Genomic DNA, 26,633 nt, shown 5'->3' on the forward strand with positions numbered 1-26,633 from the left:
GCAAACTGGTTTGGCTTCTTAGGTACAGGCCTTGGCTTTCTTCTGGATTTTAAAATGAATAATGGGGTACGATAGGTACGGTTAGGGTGGCATTCTGAGTATATGGGTTCAAGTGAGTTGGGCTTCCAGGTGGCTGAATATTACGAAGGAGCTTGTTCCATTTAGATTGTATACTCGTGCGGCAACAGCTACCTCATAGGTATTTGCTGTACCTCATAACAGAACACTCCTGGAAGAATGCAAGTATATACCTCTAGGATATCTTCTCTAGGAAGAAAGTAAGGAATAGAGAATTATGATATGAAATTGTGTTTAACCAACGCTAGACTGACCTGTCGCATGCTCTTCCCTCTTCTGCTCTACACAAGGATTAAGAATGATCGGAGATTGTGTTGTATTGAACTCAGAGCAAAACTCGTCCAAAAGGTGCTCGTCGTGTCATAAGTTTATAGGATAAGAAAGTGAAAGGCTGTGTATACTTCGAGGCAAGTTATATCACATAGCCTATAGAAGATGAGCGCCCTCGTAGGCACTCACCTCCCTGAGGTACTTTAAGATGTCATATGACAAGACATCTTTTCCATTCTTCGTGAACACTCAATTCCCCTGCCATCCTAACCTCCATTCTATACCATACTCAACAACTCGATTGATGATCAAGAGCCCACCCTGGCGCATTAGAGTCAGCCTGATCCTCGAATGACTTGAATGTCTCTATTACGGTCTCATGGACGTACCGGTATACCAATAAACCACCATCCTGCAATCCACATCGCATTATCCATAGTATAAAACACTCCCACACATCCTGCAGCCCAAATTTCAATAGTCACACAGCTCATAATTCCTCTCGTCAGAGGTAAGAAGCGGTTACGCGCTCGTGGACGGTGCCACAGGAAGTGGGTGAGGGCATGAAGGAGAATGTTTGCCTGTTGCGGTTAGCTACCTAAGTAGGTAGCTCGCACCCGTAAGAGAGATAGTCAGTGACTCACAGGAATGAATACCGTAGTGATATAAATGATGTTAAGCTCATGTATATTGAGTCCTCCGATAGTCATAACTGCACTGAATGCATAGCCTACCACGATGCCAGTAGCAATCCAGTAATACAGCAAATGATGCCTCCAGGATGACACTCTCCCAGTCTCTACGTTTGTGTTGGGTTGCGGCATTGCAGACCCTCGACGTGCAGTCGTGTGGCGTAAGAAGGAGGGCATATTGACGTGGTGTGTAAATTAAGAAGTACACGAATGCGAAAATGTTGCAAACCCGCCAAAGTTCAGATGATGATGCGGAGTAATCACTCGGAAAAGCTAGTGACCGCATTACACCTCTTTCGAGGACTGCATCTGCATCTGATTTGCTGTTCGCTGACCAGCGGACCTTTCCGTCATCGTTTCGTCCCTGAACCGGGCTGAGTAAGAGGTTACCGTGGTACTATCTGAGTCTACTACAAGCACTTTCAATACGACATCCCCTCAACTAGAGTATAAGTTTCGTACTCACATTATTGCTGAAATTAATGCGGAGCGTGTGGCACATGATGGGACTGAAGCGCGAGTTGAGTATAAGCAGCGAGAAGTTATCTGCGCAATCAAAGACTTGTAGTTCAGCTAAGAATGTCAATTATATGTGTATTATGTAAGATCATCGCTTCGTATGCTTTGTTCATAATCATTAATCACCCTCCATGCCTCCATCATCAGCAACCTAGTATGTCGTGTCAGCCTTTCTGATCGCCTCCCAATTCGTCGCAGTTTGGCCTGATGTTGCACCAGGAACGTCGTGTTGATGATGGCCATGAATAGCAGGGTTACCATCCGTTCCGCCAATGCCAGTGCCGTAGCGCTCGGTGTTCATAGGCAAACCGGTGTGTGGCTCGGTGACCGTGTTGTTATGGTCCAGGTCGGAGACGGGATGCGCGCCGTACACACCCTTTCGAGTTTCGCTTGAAGGTATGTTAGAAATGTTTGATTGACGAGGATGGTAAATAAAACCTTACCGGTCGCCAGAGATCATACTTGGGTCACCGATCGGACCATCCACACCAATGTGTTCCTTCTTTCCTATGGAGCCATACGGATCAGTCTGGTGCTGCTGATGCTCCATAGCTTCACGCGCGGGATGGCCTTTGGGTGGGTCCTTGTGCAAGAGGTGCTTGCCCTTCCAACGTGGCGAGTCTGGGTTATCATCGCTGTAGTCCCTGGAGTGCCTGGGGCTGTAGTCTCGAGACTGGCGTGGTGAAGACTCAGGGCTAGCAGAAGACTTCTCTTTCTTGGACTTGTCACGGTGCAGAAATCCAAGAAGACCACCCTTCTTCTTCTCCTCGCCTTCGTTCTCCTTTTCAAGCTCCTTCTCGCGCTGATGTTGCCCCTTGATCAGGCGTGCCTGCTCCTTCTCATGTTCTTTAGCCAGACGATGTTCGTCCTTCTCGTGAGCTGCAACAGCCTTGTCGTGCTTGTGTACTTCTTTGTCATGCTTGTGCTGTTCCTTGTCAAGCCTGTGTTGTTCCTTCTCTTTTTCGTGAGCAATCTTCTTGAGGCGCTCTTCGGCTTCGCGCTCGTCTTGGTTCTGAGAGTTGACGTAGGCTGCGCCGCCCAACCCTGCTGCACCCACGGCGCCACCTAGAACAGCAGCGTTGCGCTTGTCGTGATTCTCATTTGTGGTATTAGCCCCCCACGGTTGAATCGTAGGGTCTTGAGCATGCGTGTTGTGTGGTGCGATGGTACCTGAGGTAGGGTATGATGCATCCGTGGCTGTCTCATGCATGGGATAAGAAGACTGCGTTGCGCCTTGAACTGGGTATGCAGGCTGATCGGAAGACGCAAAATCTTGTTTCTGACGAAGAGGAAGTTGAGTTGTGTTATCGTTATGCTTGGATCCTGCATAAGCTCCGGCTCCTAATCCAGCGGCTGCAAGGCCTGCTCCACCCAGAGCAGCGTTCCTATTGATGTGGTCGTTGGGGTCAGTGCGATTCACATTGCTTTGAGTAGTAGGGTCGTTGTAGTCGTATTGAGTCCTTGATGAGATGGGGTTGGGAGCACGTGCGCTGGTAGCGGTAGGGTCGTATCTCTGGTCTGGCATAGAAGCTTCAGGTTGTGTCATCCTGTGATCGCCATATGCATTGATAGCTTCATATGCTCGCTGTGTCATGCTCTGGTTGCCATGAATATTTGTAGCTTCGTTTGCTCCTGGCTGAGTGATATTGTGATCCCGATACGCATTTGTGGCTTCGTATGCTCCGTAACCGGCGGCGCCTGCACCTCCGACAACAGCAGCATCACGGCCATAGTGATGTCCACTTTGCTGACCAGCCTTTTCGTCAACCTTGGGATCCAGGCGGTTCAGTGTGTCTGACTGGTGCGGTCCGACTGTGGTGTGTCCCTTTTGCTTTGATGGGTCAGGTTTGACTCTTGGATCCATGATATTAGCAATGTTGCTGTCGTGCGGCCCAATCGTTCGCGAAGCAGGGTCCTCAGCCGTGGGTCCAACGTTGTGGTGTATCTGTTTAGTAGGATCTGGTTGAACCCTAGGGTCCATGATATTTGCAGCATTGCTGGAGTGAGGTCCGATAGTGTTTGAAGCTGGTCCACTGTCGGTATTGCCACGATTAGCAGCGTAGAGGCCGCCAGCAGCAGCAGCTCCGGCTCCAGCTAGACCCGCATCACGACCATAATGGTGCTCAGGGTGCCTCTCTGGAATTACGGTGGCGGCAGGTGCCTGACCAAGATTACTTGATGGCTGCTGAGCAGTTGTGTCTGAAATTGGTGCAGGAGCTCCTGTCGCGCCATAAAAGTTATCATGTCCTACAGGTTGAGCAGCTGAGGTGCCTGCGGTAGGAAGAGGCTTTGAGAAGTTTGAGATTGGTTGAGCGGCAACGACACCAGATCCAGTACTAGAAGTATAAGAGGGGCCTCCAGGAGGCACGGCAGTGCCAGCGCTAGGAGTATCATTCCGGTTGAGGGCGTGGTGCATCCCGCCGGCTGCTGCGGCACCTGTGCCAAGTACTGCAGCATCACGACCATAGTGATGCTGTGAGCCAGCTGTCTGAGACGGATCATGGGAGACTGGAGGTCCAGAGATAGTTGAGCCGGCGCTAGGGGCTGCCTCAGTCTTGGCCTGTGGATCGAACCTCTGCTCGTCGAACTTTTGCTCCTCTAGCCTGGACTTATCACCCAAAACGCGAGGGTCGAGTACTTTACTACTGTATGGGCTGGACTCCTCGTAAAGAGGCTGACTACTACCAACATCCTGGGCATCGTGCTTCTTTGAAGCTGCATGAGCGCCCAAACCCACGGCGCCAGCACCAAGGCCTCCGGCAATTGCAGCGTCGCGGCCATAGTTGTGGTCATCAGCTGATTTTGGCCGAGGCTCTTCGAGTGTTCCCGTATGTCTAAGTTCGTGAGGCTCGCTTGTAGACGTAGTGTCCACAGAAGACTGAACGTGAGATGGATCCAATGTAGACGTAGGCTCTACATTCGACAGGTTTCCACTTGGTTCGGTGGAAATGGGTTGAATGACAGGAGCGTAATTGAGGAACGTTTTCTCGTCACTCGGTGTTGCAATATATTCGCCAGGAACGTGTCTATGCGACTCAAGTCGAGGATTCAGAGGTCGCTCACTGGTGCCTGACATCCCAGGCGTGGGAGTAGTAGCGGTCGAAGAATCTGTAGTTCCAGATGGGTTGATGTCCTGAGCTCCATACCCGTGTCTCTGGGTAGACGGTGCAAGGTCAGAAGATCTCGAAGCAGCAACAGTCGCGGCAGCCAGAGCCTCGGGATGGTAATCAGATGTCGACTGGCTTGGGACATTGCCTGTCTGGGTATTCGTCGTAGCAGCAGCTGGCGGAACATCTCCATATGTAGCCTGGCGAGTCTCGAGACCTCGATCCTGAACATCTCTCTCTTCTGACCGTGACAGTGTCTTGGAGGCGCCAATGGCAGTGACAGCCGCTGCTGCTCCAGCCAGGCCTTCGCGTCCATAGTTGTCATGAACAGGGCTCTCGCTATTATGTATACCAACCTGTTTCTCTTTTGTGCCTGGCTCACGCTCGCTGATTCCCTTGCTATGAACGGGCGAAGTGTGTTCAGTCTGATGAAGAGTGGAAGCGGGATCGTCATGAGGTTTTGTAACAACACCTCCAGCGAGAGGGAAAGATCGATCAGTATCCGCAGTGTAGCTCTCCTGTCGCAGAGTGTTCTCATAAGGTTGGTGCTCTGTGGTATAAGCAGGGTTAGAGCCTAGTGGCCCACTACCAGTTATGCCGGATTCTGCACACAGTCAATATATACGCGTCAAATAGTAGATTCAATCTACGTACGAGAATGTGTCTGGCCTGGGTTTACGCCCCTTCCTTCAGTCAAGCCAGCAGTTCCAGGATCTCCACCTCCAACTACTTGGTCTTGACTCAGCTCCTGAGTAGGCTTGTGCGTCGGCATGGCAGCATGTCCCTGATTCGCTCCCGCGCCAAATCCGATTACGCCGCTCTTGATGCTCGCAACGCTCGGTTCTTGGGCATGACCATGAGGATAGGCATCAGGGCGATGTGCATCTTGCGCAGCTGTGCCTGCATTCCCAAGTGGCTGCAAAGTCGTGGCGTGGTCTCGGGTCCTGCTGGAGTCGTATTGAGCGCCAGTTGCAGCTGTACTAGTAGTTCCAATGGGTGCATCTGTACCGACCTGCGCAGGTCTTCCGTGAGCATCATGTGCGTGGAGGCCGGCTGAACCGCTTGGTTGGGCTAGCTCTGTGTATGGGGCCCCACTGGTGGTCTTGATCTCGTATATTGGCTGTCCTGTATGTCCCGCAGTTGTATTCCGACCCTCGTTTCCGGCGCTCATCTGGTCGTAGATTGGGTGTTGCTGACTGGGATTGATATTAGCACGAGTCGCAGTTGGAAGAGGGAAGCTCAAACCCGTCAGCAGTGGACGACGATGTCTGCGCATCTTGGGCGACAGTGTCATCCTTCTTGTGTCCGTGAAGGACGCTCTTGATCTTCTCCATGTTGTTGCTGATTAACTGCGATGATGCACACTGCAGCGGGAGGATGAGCTTGGAAGGCTCTAGTTGTATTCAAGGATCAGCTCAAGCGCGGTGCTAGAGTATGAGAAAGCAGGGCACAGCTCGTGAACTACACAACATGATGGCGTTTGTTGTAGCTAGGTAGCTTGACGCCGATGAGGTCATACGGATGGGGTAGCTGCAGGAGCTAGACGGCCGCCTTCCAATAGAACGGCCAGCTGCCGCGTTCCAGCCACGAACAGCCACGCTTTATGCCCATTGCAGCGGTTCGACCTGTCTACGGTGCAGTATGAAGGTGTTGATGTAGCCAAAGCAAGTTGTTCGACATGCGGGGCAGCGTCATCCTGGTAAGCGATCACTTCGATTCGAGCCATGAGCCTCCGATTGAGGCTTCGGAGGATCCCCGGCAGACACACACGTGCGAGGATGACTAAGGCAACCCCCTCCATGGGTTGGCAATGCTGCTCCATCCGGCATCATTGATTGACCACTGGATGTATTTGATATCAAGACAGTCAATTTGCGTTGGCGGTGTGTACAAATATAGGGATGACTTCACCGATCGCGTCCCACACAAAAGTTACCCCACACTGTGTTGCGCAATTTCCGACCACCTGACCATGACCCATTGAGGTAGGCCGGATGCAGGCACGCGGCGAGTGGACGGACGTGGGTGGGACGTCAGATCTTGACAGAAGTTTTGGCGGCAAAGGGTTCCAGTAGAGCGTCTAGGATAGGGTCGTCTAGACAGACCCCAAGTTGCGCCGCGTATTGCTCGAATACGCTGCCGATGCCATCTGGAAGCTCGGCATGCAGTACCTCAACGCACCATCCCAACCACCTTCCGCAACCTGCGCTGCCACTATCCGACAGTCAGCGAATGAGGCCTGAGATTGCGCGAATTACGACGGTGGCAAGCCATGGATGCCACTCCCAACGGCAGTTCACCCTCCAACAGCTTAGCGCTCACCCACCAGCAGTCTGGCCCACCTTTGCACCTTTCGCTAGGAAACCCTCGGCCGACTGAACCCAGTTGCTTCACGCCGTCTGTTGCGCTTTTCGCGCCTGCTTCCATTCTAGAAAACTTCTACCGCCAGGCATGCATGCAGCAACCTAGTTTCTCAATAGCTGACCCCCCTTCGCTCGTCGGTTCAGCGTCGTAGCGAGCCTCCGTCACTCCCAAGCCCAACATCGCGTTATTACAGTGCAGGCCGCGACCAAGCTTTGCACTTCTCCGCGTTTTCTTCTAGCCTGGCTGCGCGTTTCATCCGCCGCATCGCTGCCCATATACAACCCACCATCTTCCCCAGTGCACAGTGCCTGACCACTGGAGCATCCCACCGCAGTTTCGGATACTCCATCTTTCGCCCAGCACTCGACCAGGGCTAGCTCAACTGCAGCGTCTGTGCCCCGACCCACTCCCTAATCAGCCTCACCCTGCTGCCGACATCATACCGGACCATCCTTCCGAGTGCCCTCTTCCTTCTTCTCCAACAACGCTTTCACACTCCGTCAACATTCACACCATCACTCACACACGCCTACTTTAATCTTCCTCGCTACTCCTGTGCTGGCTTACACGTTCCCGTTCAACTATACTATTCGCCCACAATGCCTGGCCACCTTCGCACTCGCTTAAAGCGCGTTCTTACTGCTGGCTCACACAAGAATGCAAAGCCAGAGGAACCAGAATCTGATTTCTACAAACCTGGCGAGAAGATGCCTCCGCTGAAATACCGTCGCGCCGTCGATCCCGAACACAAGAAGAAACTCGAGGAATTCAGCTTTTCGACAGCATGGCGCCGGCACAGCAATGCCTCGCTGTATTCACCCATGGGTAGCAGGCTACCGAGCCGTAGGAGTAGTTTCAGGAGACGCAGCCGCAGTCGCAGTATGCACCGAAGTCGGAGAGGGAGCTGCTCTTCAGACTACGATGCTGAAGAGTGGGTAGACAGCGGCATCGGAGCGAGCATCGCTGGTGACGACAGGCCCGCAAATATCAAGGAGGCCTCCGACGACGAAGGCGACGTGCTCAATGGTGTGTTTTATCTTACGTATACATGACCGATCTTCTACTGACGTGCCTAGTCGGCCTCTCTCGCAATCCAACCGAAGACCCTCGTGACGCTCGCCGACAAGCCGCTCGCCGCTCCAGCTCCGTTCAGCTGACATCGAGACCCGCCACTGGCTCCGACCGCACTCGTAATCCCTCACAACCCTTTTCAGCTGAAGAACTCGAGATCGCGCTACAAAAATCACACCTCGAGGCCACAAAAGAGGAGTCGGATAAGAGTGCCAACGAGAGTCCTTTTGAGGACTTTGACGACCCAAGCCCCTTTCTCAGACCGCGTGGTGGATCCATTTATGTACCATACAATGGTCAGGGCACACCTCCAAAGCTGCCTTTCTGGGGCACTGCGTACCCCTCATGTGACGACGCGCCCTCCGCTGGCCATTTCTCGAGACGGCCATCTGTTTTCCTTGCTTCTGAGGATGGATGTTGCACACCGCAGTACGACCGCCGTGGATCGTTCTTCGTGCCAATGGATGCTCCAGGCCTAACACAAGCACGTCGAACTTCCGTCTTCGTACCCGCTGACGACGGGTGTGTATGTCCTCCACCAGCTGCCGAAGCACCGAAACGCAAACCCCAGCCTTGTGCTCCATGTGATGCCATTGCCGCAATCCTCGCAAGGCCCGATTGATTTTCCTCTCTGCATTAGCGTTCATTTCACTGTCGATATTCGATTCATTCGGTTTGTACATATTGTCCATTGCATTTCTCTGGCGTTATCTCCATGTAAGAACCCTCTGATTGGTTCCATGTCTGCAAGCCAGGATTTGGCCTTTTCCTTCACGGGCGGGGATTACTTCATAGACTACATTGTCAATGGTTTTTCGTTCTTCATATCACATAACGAAATCTTCTACGGTCTCTGTCTCATCATATTTTTCTTACTACTCTTGAGCTCCGCCTCGTGTATATGTGCGATTACAAACGCACTCATAATACTCGAATAATTGATAATTCACGAGTTCACTACATGGCTGCGCATGCAACAAACCTTCAAACCATGATTGCTGTGGCGGCAGTACGTGTTCAACGTTTAGTGCACCTGCGGTCTTCGGAGCCGCCCACCCACGCGCACATCCCATCCCAGCGATCATCGCCAACCAACTACAATTCATATGCAATGCATCGTCACTCGCTGAGCCTCACTCTAACAATCCCAGTTTCATCATGCGAGAGAAAAAAGGACAACTCCCCAATGGCCATCAGACACAACAGATTCTCCTTGCAGAACACGCGTCGCATTGCGTTGTCGCGTCTTCTCCTTTACCGACAAATGGCGCGCGCGCGTGCGCGTGTGCGCGATTGATCAGCACGTTGTTCCTTTTCCCTTTGGCTGTGTCCCAGCGCGGCGGTAGGCGTGTACTCCACCATATGCATTGTTGTTCAACACGTGAGTTTTTTTCCGCCGTGTCTGCCGCTTGCTTTTCGCATCGACACGCACTCGGCCCTTTTCCATGCGTCGTTTTCGTGGGGTTGGCAAGTCGGTTCGGATGTTCAAAGCTTGCACACGTTATGCTAAAGACTATGCTTGATACGTATAGTATAGTATCGTATAGTACAGTAAAGTATAATCCTAGACATGCACCAAATCCCAATATAGGTTTTTGGTTTGTGGAAGATCTGTACCACCAGTAGAAAACCGCCCGTTGAAGAAACCTACGATCCGGCTTTTCCTGAGAATGTCACGCCATGAATGCTGTTGTGCGGTCGGAATGAACAGTTGCCGATACTTTCCGCTCATTGAGACACACGGGACAGGATACCCCTTGACGCAATCTCTATTCGCGGGGCATTGGTTGGGGCTTTTCTTCCCATTCCATCATCCCGTCTATGGTGCGGAACAAATAGCGGGCGGATGGGAGAATGGAGGGGCAGCACAGAGCACTCCGCACGCATAGGTAGGGCGGGATACCATTTACGTATAGGCTTTAGTCTCAATTTTGCCTCTCTTTGTTGGTGCGGTCGGTTCTGCCCCCACCCCGCGCTTGCGCACGACTCAGCGGACTGGGCAGATCATAGCTTCATGTAATGATATGCTCGGCGGCATCGCGGAACACGGACGTCATTACGTAGATGGACTTGGCTCTTGTGTCCGCTACGCCAGCCGGTTTACTTACTTCTTGCGAGTTGTGCATTGTATGCTTGAGGCGAACTCACGATTCATGTCTAAGGCATATTGCACGTAGCATGAGTTATGCGGGTTGTACGTGCGAGTTGGTGATTAGTGATTCTTTTTGTTGGGACCCCAATTCGGATAGAGCGGGTAGGATGAGCGGGTGTGGGAATAAGGATCGAGGGAGGACATAAGGATGATGAGGTGATGTAAGATGTAAGACATGTGTGTAGTTGGGTTGGATTGTGCCACCGGGAGAATGTCATTATGTAGCGTATGATTGAACGAAGGCTTGGGTTACCTTCTTTGGTCTGCAAGATACCTGGAGAGGAAGCCACGATACGACATGAAGATCGATTTGTACGCCTTGCTGCTTTGCAATGCATACGGGGCATCTTCGCGGTCGAAAAGAGCTGGAGTATCATGTGGAAATGAGTGAATGTTTCCTCGGTAGTATGGATGCATTGATACATGGCTCACAGCATAGGCGTGGTTGAGACATACAGCGCTAGGCTCGAAGTGATGTTACCTATTGTTGTACAAAGATTCTTGTTATCAATATAGGTGCGAGACAGAGATAAAAGATATTTTTTTAGCTATGCGAGGTTATATCCAAAGAGTCCTTGACCCTATGCACTTATCTTGGTAGCTTGTTGATTACCTCAAAATCGGTAAGAAACGCTGCATCAGATATCAATGTAATAAGAGGACCCGAAAACAAACGGAGACTTTCTGGTTCTCCTACCACTATCATCAACAAGAATTAAGACCGACGAAGTGTGAAGTTCTGAGAGTTTCAGTGGCATATAGTAGCCATTCCTGTTCAGGTGCGCAAACAGGGTAAGAGAGTCTTCTGCTGTCACTAAACAGCACTGTACTCGTTTCGCCCTTCTTTGTCTGTATTCGATTACATCCGTGTTTTCTGTTCACCGTTTGACACCCATATGCGAAGACTACAAGCATCTAGCTATTCCAGGTCTGGAAATCGCGTCCCGGCACGTTAGGCGGTGGAGACTAAGAAACGGAGCTGCGGGATAGAGATTGCGGGCTGTGGATCTAGAACATACGAGATGGGTCCCTTAAGGCGCAATAGAGGTAGTACACCGAAACACTAAGCATTCTATCATTCGAAACACATACGGAGCGGTGTTTTATGAACTTGACACCGGAGATGAGGAATAAGGCTATCTTTGTGCTGGTACACAGGCTGGACCAAAATGCTGAGCGACGGATTGTGTGAGCTACAATTTGGAAGTCGAAGGGCGCATAGTAGAGATACAATTGCGGGGAGGGTGCTTGAAGATGTGACGGAAATTCTAGAATATGCCGAGACGCAAGCCAAGATCGGAACTCATATGAGATGTGTTGATGACTTTGGACAGCCGGGTGCAGGATGGCTTTCCTGGGCACGGCGTACCACTTGTGCTGATGGGCCACAAATCTTGTGGCTTGCTGCAGCTTGTATCCTACTATATCAACGTTGTGCTGACATCTAGTTCTTGTCAATGACACAAACGATTCAGAACTACTGTTCCGGTCGCGTTTGAGACATTGCTGCTCTACATTACCTTGGTGTGCTCCACCACCGATCTGGACAATGACAACAGATTACTGTCTGCTGTATACGACGCTCAAACTGATAAAGATAGATATCACTATCGATGTAAGGACGATGGAGGATGCAGTGACGACGAGTGCTAGGTGGTTTGTTGACGAAAAGCTACACACAGATCAGCCAGGCTCCAAGGACAATCGCACACGCGAGCGCCTCGAACGATAAGATTCAGACGAACTGTGTTCTCTGTCTCCAGCCGGGTAGTTCGCGCATGTCTGGGTATGCTCAGTGAGGTAATTCCCATGCATACTCGACAGTAGCGCAACGTCGCGATTCCGGGTGTCTCGGAGATGATTGAATCACGAACCATTCCTTGCCAATGGGATTACTTCCGATGCGCGTTACGATGGTACGATCATCGCCACGCACCCCAAGCTGCCCGACCGCCTCGCTCTTACCAGACTATCTTCACGGCCCGCCGTTGCGAATGGTAGGTGCAGGCAAAGTTCGCAGTAAACATGGCAACAAGAGCAGCGGAGACCCTGACAACATGCTGGCGCGGGAAATGAGCCATGACAGTGCCCTCTTGCACCACAAAATCTCGTGAAAAGCTGCAGACTCTGGACAAACATTCCCGCATCAGGGCAATCTGTCGCACAGAAACTCCACACGGCACAGGAAGACTATGCCCACCCCTCGTTAGTCCTCCGACGCTTTACTGCTTCGCTGCAAGCTGCCCGATATCGCCATGCGCCGAGATGCGCCATTGACGGCAGAGGCCCAGCTGCTCGCCCCACTCTGGCAGCCCGAGCCGACGACTCTAACATCGCAGCCGCAGCGAGACAAAGTCGACAAGTACAACGAAATCAAACACCTGGAATACGATAATGACATTTCGTCTTTAGCGCTAGGGTTTGTTCCATTCCCCTTTACCTCTGGTGGTGGTATCACATACAACACAATGGACGCTCCAGAAGCGCGCAGGTTTTCCACCAGTACGGCTGAACGCGTCGGCTTACTCAAGTCGCACGACAACGCGGCGAAGCAGCGTCAATATGGCGCAATCCCTGATCCTTCAGAGATTGAGAGTTTACTGGGAGGAGAGGGGACGACAGAAGAGCTGGGAACAACGGCGGGACAGGAAGCCAAGTTGCTACTGAAGTACAGCGTTCCGCTTATGGGGACGTACTTGCTGCAATACTCTTTCAGTCTTGTCACCATATTTGTCGTGGGACATAGTAAGTACTCAGAACAGAGAGACTTTCGGACGCAAGCTGATTGACACCCCCTATAGTCGGGACGGATGAGCTTGGTGCAGTATCTCTAGCTACGATGACCGCCAACATCACCGGACTTGCAATCTACGAAGGGCTGGCCACATCGCTAGATACACTCTGCGCGCAGGCCTATGGTTCCGGAAGGAAGACCATGGTGGGTCTCCATCTTCAGCGCATGATACTCTTCATGCTGGCTGTTACCATTCCCATCGGAGCGATCTGGCTGTGTTCTGGCTGGATCCTCGCAGCCCTTGTTCCAGAAAAAGCAATCGCACATCTTGCTGGATACTACCTCTCTTTACTTCTTGCCGGAGCACCGGGCTACGCCATCTTTGAGGCCGGCAAGCGGTTTACGCAAGCTCAAGGCCTTTTCAATGCTTCGCTTTTCGTCTTGCTTATTGCAACGCCCATTAACATAGCTTTGAACTATGTTTTCGTCTTTGTTCTGGATTGGGACCTTACAGGTGCTGCACTTGCGACTGTTATTTCCAATAACCTTTTACCGTTGTTGCTCTGGATCTACGTGTACTTTGTCAATCCATCTTCGCTGGAATGTTGGGGTGGTTTCACCAAAGCTGCTTTTACGAATTGGGGACCCATGGCAAAGTTGGCCGTACCGGGCATCGTCATGGTGGAGACGGAGTGGCTTGCTTTTGTACGTTCTGCATTGTGCATCTGCGACTATCGACTGCATGCTAATCTTGCTACAGGACATTCTTACTTTCTCGACAAGCTATCTTTCCACAGCCCACTTGGCGGCGCAGTCGATGTAAGAACTACTCCTCTTTGACGCATTCAGCAAATACTGACATCGGAAGCGTCATGACATTGGCAGTAGCTATTTACCACGTACCTTTCTCTGTCGGCGTGGCTGTCTCAACACGCTTGGGCAACCTAATCGGCGCGGGTTCCCTCTCCGCAGCCCGCACCGCCACAAAAACCTACGTATTGACCTTCCTCGCCATCGGCCTCATTGACTTCGCATTCTTGACTGCTTGCCGAAATATCCTTCCCAAAGCATTTACAAGCGATCCGGAAGTAGTCAGCATAGTAGCCACCGTACTACCCCTGCTTGCCGCTTTCCAATTCGCCGACTCTACCACCGCACTAGTGAATGCACTGCTCCGCGGTCTGGGCAAGCAAAATATTGGAGGGTGGTGTAACCTTTTTGTGTATTACGTTATTGCTGTGCCGTTGGCACTTTTCCTTTGCTTCAAACAGGATATGAAGTTAGTGGGACTTTGGACTGGGTGTGCGGTGGGCTCGAGCTGCATTACGATAACGGAGGGTATTTACATGAAGTTCTATAATTGGAACAAGGCGGTTGATGATGCGCGAGAAAGGCAAGAGTAGAGGAGTTGGAGTTCATGAGGTTTAAATAATGTTGAGAGAAAGGCCGGTAGAAGACACAGGTGTGAAGTACCCATGACTTGATTCCGCGAGTAGTCAGGATGTGGATAGCGTCACCAAGAAGATACATGGTTAAACCCAACTTTGAGACTAGTGGTTGATGTTTCCTGAGTGCCTCCAATACGAGCAAAGCCAGATGTCCAAAATCAGTTCATTAGTAAAGCAATAACAACATAAAAGCACGAAGGAGATGGCAACGGGCAAAGCGTCAGATCCAAAAAGATCCGCATAAGCTATATAAGGTATCTACGACGATCCTTTTCATGGTATCTCCATGGGGTACTGCTTTCGAAGCACTCTTCCCATATCCAAAACGCATAAACCTGAACGCTACACAAAGAAAACAAACTGCTGTACCAGTAGGTACATTCCCATTTTTATTATCAGGCTTCCTTTAGGCCGGCCTCCTGCTCTCATATAACGTCGACCAACCTATCGGCGGGCGAACTCGATGTCGGTCTTGGGACGCGGCTTGATGTTTGGGTCGTACCACCAGATGCATACGACAAGCGTGATCATCATAGGCAGGAAGTCATAGACGTAGATGGGCCATTCGTGCGAAAGTAGGTAACCATCCTATGCTCTGTTAGCAATCTGTCCAAATGCACAAGAAGCGGGAGTGGAGCGTACCTTTCCCATAGCGTATTCAATAACCCTGCAAAGGTTACGGATAGTGATACAGACACTAGCCGCATACAAGAACCAGATCAGCTTCGTCCACGGGATATCTGCGGACGAAGCTGTAGGTCTCTTTTGGAGTCGTACGTGCCAGATACTCGCTACGACGACGAAGAAGCCGAAGATAAGGATTTGAAGGATCAGTCCACCGAGGATGATGTTCTCGCCGCGCTTGAAACCGTCTTTGTCACTGGCTGACACGAGCATACCAGCACCGCCGGCTTGAATTAAGCTAGAATCCAGGTTACTATGGTTGTTCATACAAATTGTGAACGACATGTAGGGACGTACAAGCACAGAATGTCGCCGCCAACGAAGATCTTGGTCAACCAGTTGACGCGTATCAGAGAGTATTCGGCAGAGTCTGTGCGTCGGATGAGACGACCGAGAATCATGTAGATGGAAGCGGCGAAGAGGATGGGCGCCAAGAGAATGAGTGTAGACTGGATGATGTACGGTGTTTTGCCTTCGGTATCGTTGTGGGCTGCGGCACGAGCAGAGTAACCTATAGCTTCGCACTAGGGCAGATGTTAGCACCTTATTATCTATTCAAGTGTGTTCATGTGTAGAAGCTGGGAAATTTTGGGTAGCAAAGTACGTACCAGAGCTCCAATGACGAACGGTATACAAAACCATGTCTTATTCTTGACGAGGCGGAATGTGTGAATGAAGAACAGTATGAACATAACGACAGCGGCGATGGCACCGGCTGCGATGGTGGGGGTATACGGCCAGAGCACATACTCTGGCACCGCTGAGGAGTCATCTGCTGGTGTCGACATCTTGTGGTGGGGATCAGATGTAAGCGGTAGGGGTCAGCGGGAAGAGCCCGTCTGATATAACAGAATCAGAACGGAGAGACAAGTACTGAACTAGATGGTATGAGTATTTTTTGGAGGTAGTACACCGTTGAAGTAGTGGTGTTTTAACTGGGGTTGGCTGATGGAGAAACAAATGGCATGGTCTTTATGTATAGAAGTCGCAACGGATAGTTGTGGGGCACAGCCCACCTAGCCGTATCTCGTACATAGATCCTCTAGACCCGTACATATATTACCCAAGCAACCCCTTCCCGCCGCCCGTTGGGATATGTAGATGCCTCAGGGAAGGAGGTGTGCGGTCTGTGCATACGACTAGCGTCCTCAGATACGACGCGCCAATCGCATTGTTCTTTGAATACTCGGCTCCACTCTTTTCTATCATTCTTTGGGTGATGGCTCGAACTCATACATTAGCTGTCCGCGTATAGTAGCATCAAACACGGAGTAGCAGGACAAAAGTCTTCAGTGTCGCGTCCAGAATACGTCGTTACGCTTCTCGTAGTCGGTGTAGATAGAAAAGCTGTCTGCCTCGCTCGTTTCGCACAGCCTCCTCCTCAATGTACCTGGATCAGGGTATGATTCTTTCAAGTCTATCAATTATTGTCGATAATGGTGGTCTGCATATTAAGTAAGTGGGTGGATACTTGAGCTAGGCCGCTTTCACTTACGACTTAAGACTCTATCAAGCCTATCAAGCACTCCTCGCAAGCATTTCCCAAAGCAGTTTGACAAGAGGAACAAACAATGCCGATTTCGTGTTAAGATATTGTTTTGATGCAATAGCTGCACGTCTGTTGGTAATGGTCAAGCAAAGTTACGGTCCAGTGTCTCCGCAATGGGCAGCATTGCCGCATCAAACGGCTTGTTTCGTGAACCAAGGGCTCACTTCAAAGCAGGCTGGAGGTATCTGCAGTTCGAGGGCATGACGTTGAGGGGCGGTAGAAGCCCGTATCAATCCCAGGCTTCATGTCGTATGCCCTGAATATGGTGTCGGCGGTACGGAGGCACCACGAATCTGCTCCTTCGGCCACTGCAACCACGACTTCCATTCACTAGGAACCATGTGATCTGCAATGAGAAGTATCTGCTCCGCAACTCCTTCCAGATACCAGTAGTTCTCTGCTGCTCTATGCATGATGACAGCAAAGTGTGCAAAGATGATCAAAGATCCTGGTTGCCTCTCCGATAAGAGCTCGATATAGCGGTCCGAGACAAGATGTATCCATATCTTCAACAAAGCGTCGGAAGGCGGCTTCGTAGATTTCTCTGCAACCTGGAATACAAGCTCGAGGATATGACAGGCATATCCATATGCATCGACGATGTCGGGAGGGTAAACGTGATGGACGACCTCGGAAAACTTGCGGAGCTGTACGAGCTCAGTATTGGGTGGTTGCTCTTCGGTCTGCCAATTGATATTCTTGACGTCGTCTGGAATCACACGACCTAATTCACTCTCCTTCATCTGTTCATAGACTCCAGTTACCATGGGTCTAATTCTCCGAGTCAGGACGAGATTGGAAAGAACGCTATCGAACACATGATCCAAATCATTGTGGATTGCAAGTGAAGCGACACACGCATGCGGGAACAGCGTGCCGGCGAACAACAGGACCGCTTTGAAGTTCGAAGGATCGATATCGCGAACCATTGTCTGGAAGTTGAGCAGAGACGCTTCATGGTATTTCTCAGCTTGGTACGAGTATTGTTGGGCCTCTTCTGGTCCTGCAGTTCGGCTCAAGTGTAACGCACTGAGTGCAAGAGCCGCTTGGAGAAGATATGGATGATCGAATGCAATCTGTATCAAAGTAGTTGTAAATACGTCCTCGGCGTCAGTATGCGCTGCGAGACTTTTGGCTGTGACGGTTGTGTAGTGACTACGCACGCAATCAGCTTACGTTTCTAGGTTTCTTTCTTGTACATCGATAAACAAGTTCTGTTGCTTGTTGAGATCATACCAGACCATGGAACCACAGTCATGTACTGAGAGACTCATCCACACATGAGAGTACGTACTGGAGCAATCGTAATTGGGGTATGTTCAATGCCAAATCTGGTTGACTGGAAGCGCCACTGATAGTGATGGATCCAAAATCTGGTAGTGGTTGTTGGTCAAGAAAACCGGAAGTGCCATCTGTGGATGATGGCGTAAAGGCTGGCGTTCCAATTGGTAGAGGCGACACGTTCGAAGCCTCACGACTCTCTTGGCCCGTGGATGGTCGATATTCACATACGGTGCCTTGCTTTACGCAGTTTGCGCAATTTGGCTTTTGCTCGTCGCACTTGAAGATGGTCAGTCGTATGTAGATTTCAAGATCCGAATGGGAAGGCACACTTTGACATGGCGGCCTTTGCATGGTAAGCAGCCGTTTCGCGACTTTTTATGAGGCTTGCGAGTCTTAGCTCTTTCCATGTTATCTTGCCGCTGCGAGGATCATATCGGTGGTTTGTTTGGGGAACGTGATGACAGTGGACGATCAAAAGCTTAGGATGCGTGACGAAATTGGGCTGTCTGCCTCCACGCTAAAACATGGTCTGTGCTCCCGAAGCTGCCGTAGGCTGTGCGACTCAAACATCCGGAACACGGAATTGTGGCTGTGGTATCGATGATCTTGGCAAGCATATACTAGGTTACATGGATCAAGCAACGATCGAAGCACTGAAAATAGAGAAAGTCATGTATAACGTTATACATACATTCTTACATTCATGGTCAACGTAAACGTCGTATCGAGAACCTAAGTGGATATCCACGTCCCACGCTAAGTCGAGTAGATATTGTAACGCCAATCCAATGCTCATCTTCATGCGATTACTGCTCGTCATCTTCCTCTTCATCTTCTAGATCGGTCCGCTCAACAATCAGATTACCGCTCCGTCCGATACGCTCTTTAATCGTACCACCAGTCTTGAGCTCATATACCTCGCGCGGCATAGGGCTAACGAGTTGGAACTTGTACTCATGCTCGAAATCTGTTGGTTTCTCTATGTTCTCCTGTACACCTTCCTCAGATTGCAGGATATCGTAGCATTCGACGAATGCATAGAGTTCCTCGATCTGTGCATCTGCGGCGAACTTGCGAACCACGCGTTCTGCATTCGGCATACGAAGACTGATGCGCACGATATCCTTTTCCTCGGGCTCGGGCTCAGAGCGTATAGATGCAGCGCGCCATTGCCTCCATTGCGCGAGATTTTGTGCGTATCGTTTGATGGCTTGTTCGCGTTCGAGTGCTTCCTTTTCTTCTCGAGCTTTGCGCTCTGCTTCCTCCTTCTTCTTGCGAGCTTTCTCTCGGTCAGCTGCGAGTGAGCGTTCATATGCGCTATTTTGTTGTTCCCGAATGTTTCGTGTCGCTTGTTGTTCCGCGCGCTGACTACGCACGCGATTGAGCGGCTCTATGTGTTGCTGCATTGCCTGTCGTAGCTTGGCAATGTATTGTTGTGGGGGCGTAGGACCGGCTACACGCGCGGCAATCCCCATAGCTGTTGACGAAACTTGGGGTGTATGTACGATGAGACCCGTAAACGGGAATTTGGTGCACGATAGGGCGGCGGAAACTTGATATGCCTCGGAATCTTGCACGTTGCCAGCCCAAAGTATGATGTTGTTCTCGGGGTTTCGTACGAACTCTACAACCTCTGGCGAGAGAAGTGTATCCCGTACAAAGGATGATGTTTCATCATGCTCTGGGCTGACCAGCACAACCATTAAGAACTGTAGGTTCTTCTTCGCTAGATCAAAAGCTTGGGCGTATCCGCTCTCGAAGAACGGCAGGTTGTGACTTCCATATTCCTCCTCGAACTCGCGGATGAAACGCGCCGCTGTATCTCGTGGGTTCAAAGGTCGGCGCCCGCTCGCGCTGCGCTGAGAGGCAGGTGTGTTGATGTTGCTAGCTGTAACCCTCCCCCATGCGCGCGGGAGGAAGGGAAAGATCCATCCTAACAACCGGAAGGATTTTGCAAATAGGGAGTACACGAGCGAGAATGGCGCAAAGAATATAGCCAATACTAGTGGAACTTGTGTACTGACTTGGCTTTCTGGCTGTGGGACCACCCTCGGAGCAGGTTCTATCCTCACTCTCCTCCCACTGCTTGTTGATGATCGCGGTGAGGCAAAACCATTTAGTAGTGTCTCTTGTCGGCGGACGTCTTGGGGCGGTGGTAGTTGGGCGGCAGCAGCAGCCACTGGGTCTTCGGTCGGTTCACCGTCGAAGAAGCGCGTCACCGCTATGTTGACGTTCCATTGCGCGCGTTGGAGTATTGGTATCGCATCAGATGTTGCTTGGTCGGTAACGGCGGTGTATTGTTGAAGCGCGGCTTGCTGGTCGGCTGTGAGAGATGCGATGTCCGTATCCGCCATGTTGGCTCCGCCACCAACTTTATTTTCAGTCGAGGGGTTCGGTTGTGGAAGATTAGGTGTCAACGTGGACGAGTGATATATATCATCGGAAAGGACTGTGAGATGACAGTGGGATGTAGGGTGAAAGTATTGGTGTACGTGTTGCTTGGCCTCTACTACGATGATGTAGCGGTGGTCGGAGCTTTCCCTCCAACGAACCGCGGGACAAGGGTGAGGCTGACCTTGGTATCCCCAGCCGTTGCCACACAGCACTACCAAACCGTGGGGTAGTTGGCGCATTGGCACAGTTTCATTTCCCTTCCCTTCCGATAGCAATATTATTAGCGGCGAGGTTCACCGTCCGGTGATGTTCGAAGACTTGTGCTGGCTAAGTCCGCCCAACAGCCTTACGACTTTCGCAATGCTACTCATGTATCTGACACGATAGATTGCGCATCATCAACGATCTTAGAACCAAGAACAGAGCTAAAAACTCAATGATAGTCATACGCAGGGCTTGGCGTCGTTCTTACGAAGTGTTTTATCCATGGCTAGGCGAATTCGCGTGGAGCAGGATGCGGTATTCTGGGATACAACGACGAAGATGTAGACATCTGAACAACAGACGTCGTTGCTCTGCTAGTTAGCATCATGTATCTGTCCAGAATTTTGTGGTCCGAGATCCAACATAAGCCATATTCGTAACCGGTGAAACCACCAACAACTTTGATAACAACCATTTAGCATCCACAGCTACACAACGCTGATCCGGAACATTTCTAGGGCATGTTCTGTGCACGACATTTGTGTATTGAAAGTTTCACTTTCATTAAGTGTCTCAGGAGCAAGATTTCACTGATACCCTCAGTGACAATGTTTAATCGACCCAGCTGGAATTAGTACATAGTAAGGATCTGATAAGCATCGTTACTAGTGTGTTGAAGTACTGGTGTTGTTCTTGCCCCGCAATCGCTGCGGACCTGGCTGGATTCGCCGATTTTGCCCCTAAGGTGACCAAAACTCGGCATTTTCGATCTCTACCACAACGTTTGCACAATATATATCATATTGGATCAAATTACACATACAGTTAGCGTATAAAAAGCCCGCTTGGCCAAGCGGTAAGGCGTCGCACTTGTAATGCGAAGATCACTCGTTGTAAGTTTGTCTGTGTTCGAATTGCGTACGAGCCAGACACTGACTCAAATCAAGCGATTCGGGTAGTGGGCACACACAAAAGACTTAGTCTCCTCCTTTTTTTTGCTTTTACAATGCCTTGACAAAGCTCCAGCGAAACCTCCGATAAGATTATCTCTGCATTCTTAGTCAATGTAGTCGTTGCAAGCATGGCTAAGTCAAGAAGCGCTGGCGCGCTTCTTTTTGACCCGTCAGCATTAAAACAGCGCCGCTGTAGAAGTTTCACAGTCCTAACCCTTCTATCGACTAACGCAGCATGATGGATAAGTTTGGACGAGATTGAAGATATTTATAGTAGTGGCTGGTAATCATGCAGATGACGCGAGTTCAAGACTACAACAGCGACAACTCGAAACAGTTCTGCGAATGATGAATTTACTTGCGATAACCCATCACCGATCCAATATACCCTTGTGGTATTCCACCGAGCATATCAACCTAGGCAGGGAGTGGACATAACCTCAACCGTTCGCAACTTCCGCGACACAAACGATGTACAAGGAAACCAAGGCGACATGAGTTAAGTCTTGCTACACTCCCTGTTCTGGATACTATAGAGAAGTCACGTAGGAGCAACTAGGTATGGTTCAAGCTCAAAATTCCGTATGCACCATTATCAAGAACGCCAGCGCAGCACCCACCACAAACCTCTTCATGAACGCTGCAACCATATCCATCTTGACACTCTTCTCCCCCTCAGAAGTCTTTGAATTCACCTCATTGCTCTTTTCCTTCTCCATACCCAAAACATACCCATTACTTCCTGCGACAGCAATTTCGAATTCCCAGTTCTTGTAGCCTGTATTTGTCGCACCCTCTTCGCGCATATTGCCCTCGCCCCAAAGTGCACATTTAACGATAGTGCGACTATTCGCGTCCTGGCACTCCTCTCCCAGATTGATAGATGGAGAGCGCTCAAAATAGATATTGAAGCTGTTGCACATCTGCGCACGTAACGTGGATGTGCTGGTAGGTGTAGCGGAGTAGTCGAATCCGTTTGGGAACAGAATGGTCGATGAAACCTCTGGCTCGCCGTCTAGGCTAGATCTCCCCCACATGAGACATCTACTCGCACACTCAATTGGACTGTATGCTTCAAGTTCGTGATATCCAAGGTAGTTCGTGCCGACATATGATGCATTCGCCCCACAAAAGGTGAGGGCATAGCCATGGGGTGTGGTAGCCTCTAGAGCGGGAGTACGAATTAATGGAGACGTGTAAAAGGACGACACGTTGTCTTCTTCTGGTACAGGGCCGTAGCCTGGGACTTGAGGGCGACAGTCGCCTTGGGTATTTTGAACGTGTTCGGATGGGAAAGTTTGTTGACTACCGAGGGTTGTGGGGGTGGTGCTGGTGGGAAATAGGGTGGTGTTTGTCGACGAAGTGTTGTGTATCACTGTAGCGAGTGTGGGAGTAACCATGGTGGTAGTCACGATACGTGTGAAGGTAGGTATGTTGGCAACGTTGAGCGTGGCTGCTACTACACTGAGTGAGGTAGTATTTACCATCTTAATGTAATTGAGTTAGAGAATAATGAAGTAGATTGATGTGGGAAAACTATTTTCGTGCTCCCTTGTCGTCGTTGTACGGTAGCGAACGGGTGGCTGTGTATTTTACACCACCACCTACACCATAGTATTTAAAAAGCTATAATCACCGTCTGGGCGCAATTAAGTGTGATTGCAAAATGTTCGTGCTTGTACTCCAGAATCTTCTAACATATTGCATTATTCTTGAATCGCTTACCTGATTGTTCACATAGCCGACAGCCTACTACTATAAACCGTCATATCATCCCTGAACGCACTCTGACCTGTTAAAACCTGTCAGCAAGCCGTGAAAATCGAAGCTCTAGTATTAAAAACAAGAGCCTAGACACTAACCTTTCAAACACCGTTCCACAACCCCAATCCACAACTCTCTCCCCTTGAACCTCGCTTCCTCAGGCCCCCACCCATTCACTGTCTTCAGAAAGGCTTCTTTCTCCCACACATTCATTCTTTCAACCATGTCGCTCATCGTCTCAGTACTCGTCCGTGTTGTTACAACCACAGCACTCGATTTAGGTAGACGCGCAAACATTTGCGTCTCGGTACGAACGAGTAGCTCAGAAGGGTGAAGATTTGCTATGTTTCCGGCAAAGAAATCCATGGGCCGGAGAATGTGGAGTGTGGAGGCTAGAGAGCATCGAGGAGGACGAGTTTGAATGAAAATTTGTTGGAGGGATAGAGGACCGGTGTGGGAATATCGGGATAATGTAGGAAGGTCGAGGGTCAGTATGGATGGCAAAGCTGAGAATGTCAGTCCAACATGGGCGATGGAAAGATGTGAAACTTACTGGACCAAGACAACATTGGCGGTCTCCCGTTTGCATCACCACGAACCATGACATTGACTGGTCTTCCCATGTAGGATGTTATGATATACCCGGAAGGGAAGAGCGCTGTACTGGCTTGTAAGTACCACATCCTAGTACTCTCACTTCTCTCCCAGATCATAAAATCTTCTCCGCACAGTCTCGCTACAACCTCCAATGGATGTGCCTCCAATCCACCTTCTAAATCGAAATCTTCTCTTATCAGTTCATTCAGAATATGCTTCCTACGATGTTTAGTCTTGAAGCTGAATTTGTTAGGGTGCTGTTCGACGAGGTAGGAGGCAACTTCTTGCAGCAGCTCGCGACACGCGGATTCGCCGTCGGGAGTGACGTGTATACAAGATGATCGGTTGCGCGACAGGAGGTGAGTGCGCGCGGCGTGGTACTCAATGTAGTGTTCATCAATGGCTAGCCAGTCGCGCCGGTCCATTGAGTTAAGCCGTAGTTGTGAGGGTTGGAGATAGTCGGAGCAAGCAGAAGTAGATTCGATAGGGTTGTTTGTGTAAGGGAGGTCGGGGAAGTAGTCGCCGTTTCCGCAGTCATCTGCGTCAAAGGCAGGCATGCGGGACAAGCGGCATTCTTCTGCTATATAGGCGCGGGTCCCAGGATTCGTGAATGAGGATAGCTCTTCCTCATCGATATCTTGGAGATTCACCATCGTCGTTGCTTGTGAGAAACCATATGGTTCGAGCGCGGTAGTATGAGCGGTGTCGTCCGATAGGGCTGATAATGAGGCATGTGTGAAGACAGTCATGCGTCGGTGCTTCATGGCATTGTTGTGTGTGCCGGCTCCGCTGTGGTTGTCGACCATCGGAGCATGTTGCTGTGCATCCTCATGCTCGATCTTGACAACGAGGAACTTCTCTGGCGCAGGACCGAGAGCGCCCTTATAGAACCAAAGCCTGACTGCAGCGGTACCTATGAAGAAGAAGTAGAAACATATGCCAATAACGAGAGCGAGAAGAACGTATAGAGGCATTGGTTCGGGTTCTTGGAGTTGACCGGCTACCATGTTTGGCGACCAGGCAGGCGGGAGTATGACTATTGCGGAGGGTAGGAACTGCAGTATAGGTACGCTTCCAATTTCTGACATCGGGATCATGTGTGACCGAGTATCTCTGTGACGTACGGTGTCGGTATTGTGATATGTTGCTCATGTTTGATAGTGCTGTGAAGATGTGAATGTTGCCAAACATGCCGCACTTCAATGCAAAACGAAAGAGGGCAGTGGAGAAAACAGTGAAATCACCGGCCATGCACATGTTCATGATAGCACATGTTATAGACAATGGCTAGCAGGATAAAGAGGCAAGAGAAACGAGATTGGGAAAATATTGGGTATCGCGTTGTTTGACTATGGAAAAAGGGAAGAATGAAATTGTACTCCGTACTCCGTGGTATGTCCCTGCATGTATCAAAATAGCCAGCTGGCCAGGTACCATGCAAAACGAGATGCGCCAAAAGCTCCTCGATTATCCTTCAAACTGAAACTTGCTCGTCATACACTGAAGCATTCGCGTCTTACTCGATCTTGGGCAAAGCATCAATCTTGGCGTACAGTTCCTGTGCTTCCTCAAAGACGTACCAGACCTGCTTAGGAACACCCTTGAAGGCCTTCTCGAATCTTTCTGGGCAATTCTTTTTGCCTTCGTCCATTTCCGCAACGCCCGTTACCTTACGAATGTAGATAGCACCGATCCAGCTCTTGCCAAACTTGCGGTACGCTTCGCCATACGATTCAGGGTCTGTTTGGGTCGAGTCACCGATAAGGATGAACTTCCGCTTGGGAAACCAGCCATGGACCTTTTCAATGCGGTCAACCTTGTAAGCTTGGGTACCTTGCGTCAAGTTTGCGAGGAAGCCAGCCAAGTTCATCCAGCTAGCGTCGCGTAAGATCATGGTACCGTTGGGGTAGTATTGCTCGCGGAAGTTGCGCAAGAACGGGTAGAGGTTGTATGGGGATGCGGACAGATACCAGAAGGGCGGATTGTCGAGCTTTTGCGCCATATGCCTATACAACTCCGGCATGCCCTTGATCGGCTCTGGCTGCTCTGCGAAGGTGGTGGTCAAGATACCGACAGGTGACGATGTCAGGGTCTTCTTGATTGTATCGTCGATATCGGAAAGGACGGCCCATCCCTTGGGTTTTGCGAAGGTAATATTGAATGACGTCGCCTCAGCATTGACGGCCTGGAACTTGTTGACCTGGCCGTCCTTGTAATCGGTTCCGGGAATGGCCAACTCGTCTGAGCTGATGCCGTCGCGGCCGCTGGGTCCTAATCTGGTTTTGAGACCATTGAGGTCAATTTCAACAGCGTGCGCTGGAAGAATTGCGTCCGCAAAGGGCTGGAGCCTCTGGGCGACTGTTGCTCTAGCCTGTTCGTCGTCTGCGAGGCCGATTTTCTCGCTGACCCATGCAACGAGCTGGGAGATGTCCTTGCCGCTATTCTTGACAAAGTAGGCAGCAACAAGTTCCGCCTTCCACCTTCCTAAGCGATTCTGGTAGGCAGTCGTATCCAGAATCCATACATAGTCGGTATCCGGGTTTACGTTGGTGAAGAAAGGATTCTTGCGACCAAGGTAGGAGGAAAGGTTGTCCTTGAGGGAAAAGCTGAATCGATTGGCGAGTTTAGGCATATCTGCTTCAAATGCGGCAAAACCCGAGTTCTCTCTGGTAATGTGCTCTTGTTCAGTTTCTTCGACACGCATACGAGCCTGGCCAGCCATGGCGGAAGCGGGTTCGGGCGCCATTTTGTAGGTGATGTTGAACAAAG

General features: G+C 50.4%; 9 protein-coding genes across 9 annotated transcripts; 2 read left to right on the plus strand and 7 right to left on the minus strand.

Annotated features, from left to right (window-relative positions):
- Positions 1–597: 597 nt before the first annotated feature.
- GT037_006200 (uncharacterized protein) lies at positions 598–1,172 on the minus strand (the record flags this gene model as incomplete). The annotated part of the gene is made up of 3 exons (XM_038931247.1): positions 598–669; positions 738–929; positions 993–1,172. 3 exons carry the CDS (start codon positions 1,170–1,172, stop codon positions 598–600), a joined length of 444 nt encoding a protein of 147 aa, XP_038785744.1.
- Positions 1,173–1,710: 538 nt separating this feature from the next.
- On the minus strand, positions 1,711–6,000 carry GT037_006201 (uncharacterized protein; the record flags this gene model as incomplete). Its single annotated transcript, XM_038931248.1, has 4 exons — positions 1,711–1,948; positions 2,003–5,270; positions 5,321–5,862; positions 5,912–6,000. The coding sequence occupies 4 exons, from the start codon at positions 5,998–6,000 to the stop codon at positions 1,711–1,713; spliced, it is 4,137 nt and encodes a 1,378-aa protein (XP_038785745.1).
- A 1,629-nt stretch (positions 6,001–7,629) lies between these two features.
- Positions 7,630–8,723, plus strand: GT037_006202 (uncharacterized protein; the record flags this gene model as incomplete). Its single annotated transcript, XM_038931249.1, has 2 exons — positions 7,630–8,056; positions 8,107–8,723. 2 exons carry the CDS (start codon positions 7,630–7,632, stop codon positions 8,721–8,723), a joined length of 1,044 nt encoding a protein of 347 aa, XP_038785746.1.
- Positions 8,724–12,463: 3,740 nt separating this feature from the next.
- GT037_006203 (mate efflux family protein) lies at positions 12,464–14,390 on the plus strand (the record flags this gene model as incomplete). The annotated part of the gene is made up of 4 exons (XM_038931250.1): positions 12,464–12,998; positions 13,055–13,692; positions 13,748–13,806; positions 13,856–14,390. Coding segments are annotated over 4 exons (1,767 nt in total), but the record flags the coding sequence as incomplete, so codon positions are not given.
- Positions 14,391–14,879: 489 nt separating this feature from the next.
- GT037_006204 (uncharacterized protein) lies at positions 14,880–15,907 on the minus strand (the record flags this gene model as incomplete). Its single annotated transcript, XM_038931251.1, has 4 exons — positions 14,880–15,023; positions 15,078–15,357; positions 15,417–15,643; positions 15,728–15,907. The coding sequence occupies 4 exons, from the start codon at positions 15,905–15,907 to the stop codon at positions 14,880–14,882; spliced, it is 831 nt and encodes a 276-aa protein (XP_038785748.1).
- A 1,003-nt stretch (positions 15,908–16,910) lies between these two features.
- GT037_006205 (uncharacterized protein) lies at positions 16,911–18,303 on the minus strand (the record flags this gene model as incomplete). The annotated part of the gene is made up of 2 exons (XM_038931252.1): positions 16,911–17,823; positions 17,963–18,303. 2 exons carry the CDS (start codon positions 18,301–18,303, stop codon positions 16,911–16,913), a joined length of 1,254 nt encoding a protein of 417 aa, XP_038785749.1.
- A 455-nt stretch (positions 18,304–18,758) lies between these two features.
- Positions 18,759–20,306, minus strand: GT037_006206 (uncharacterized protein; the record flags this gene model as incomplete). The annotated part of the gene is made up of 1 exon (XM_038931253.1): positions 18,759–20,306. The coding sequence occupies one exon, from the start codon at positions 20,304–20,306 to the stop codon at positions 18,759–18,761; it is 1,548 nt and encodes a 515-aa protein (XP_038785750.1).
- Positions 20,307–22,132: 1,826 nt separating this feature from the next.
- GT037_006207 (uncharacterized protein) lies at positions 22,133–25,016 on the minus strand (the record flags this gene model as incomplete). Its single annotated transcript, XM_038931254.1, has 5 exons — positions 22,133–22,962; positions 23,290–23,295; positions 23,366–23,773; positions 23,821–24,945; positions 24,989–25,016. Coding segments are annotated over 5 exons (2,397 nt in total), but the record flags the coding sequence as incomplete, so codon positions are not given.
- Positions 25,017–25,380: 364 nt separating this feature from the next.
- On the minus strand, positions 25,381–26,610 carry GT037_006208 (uncharacterized protein; the record flags this gene model as incomplete). Its single annotated transcript, XM_038931255.1, has 1 exon — positions 25,381–26,610. The coding sequence occupies one exon, from the start codon at positions 26,608–26,610 to the stop codon at positions 25,381–25,383; it is 1,230 nt and encodes a 409-aa protein (XP_038785752.1).
- Positions 26,611–26,633: the final 23 nt, after the last annotated feature.

Source organism: Alternaria burnsii (genome assembly GCF_013036055.1).
Source record: "Alternaria burnsii strain CBS107.38 chromosome Unknown 752, whole genome shotgun sequence".
Lineage (NCBI taxonomy): Eukaryota > Fungi > Ascomycota > Dothideomycetes > Pleosporales > Pleosporaceae > Alternaria > Alternaria burnsii.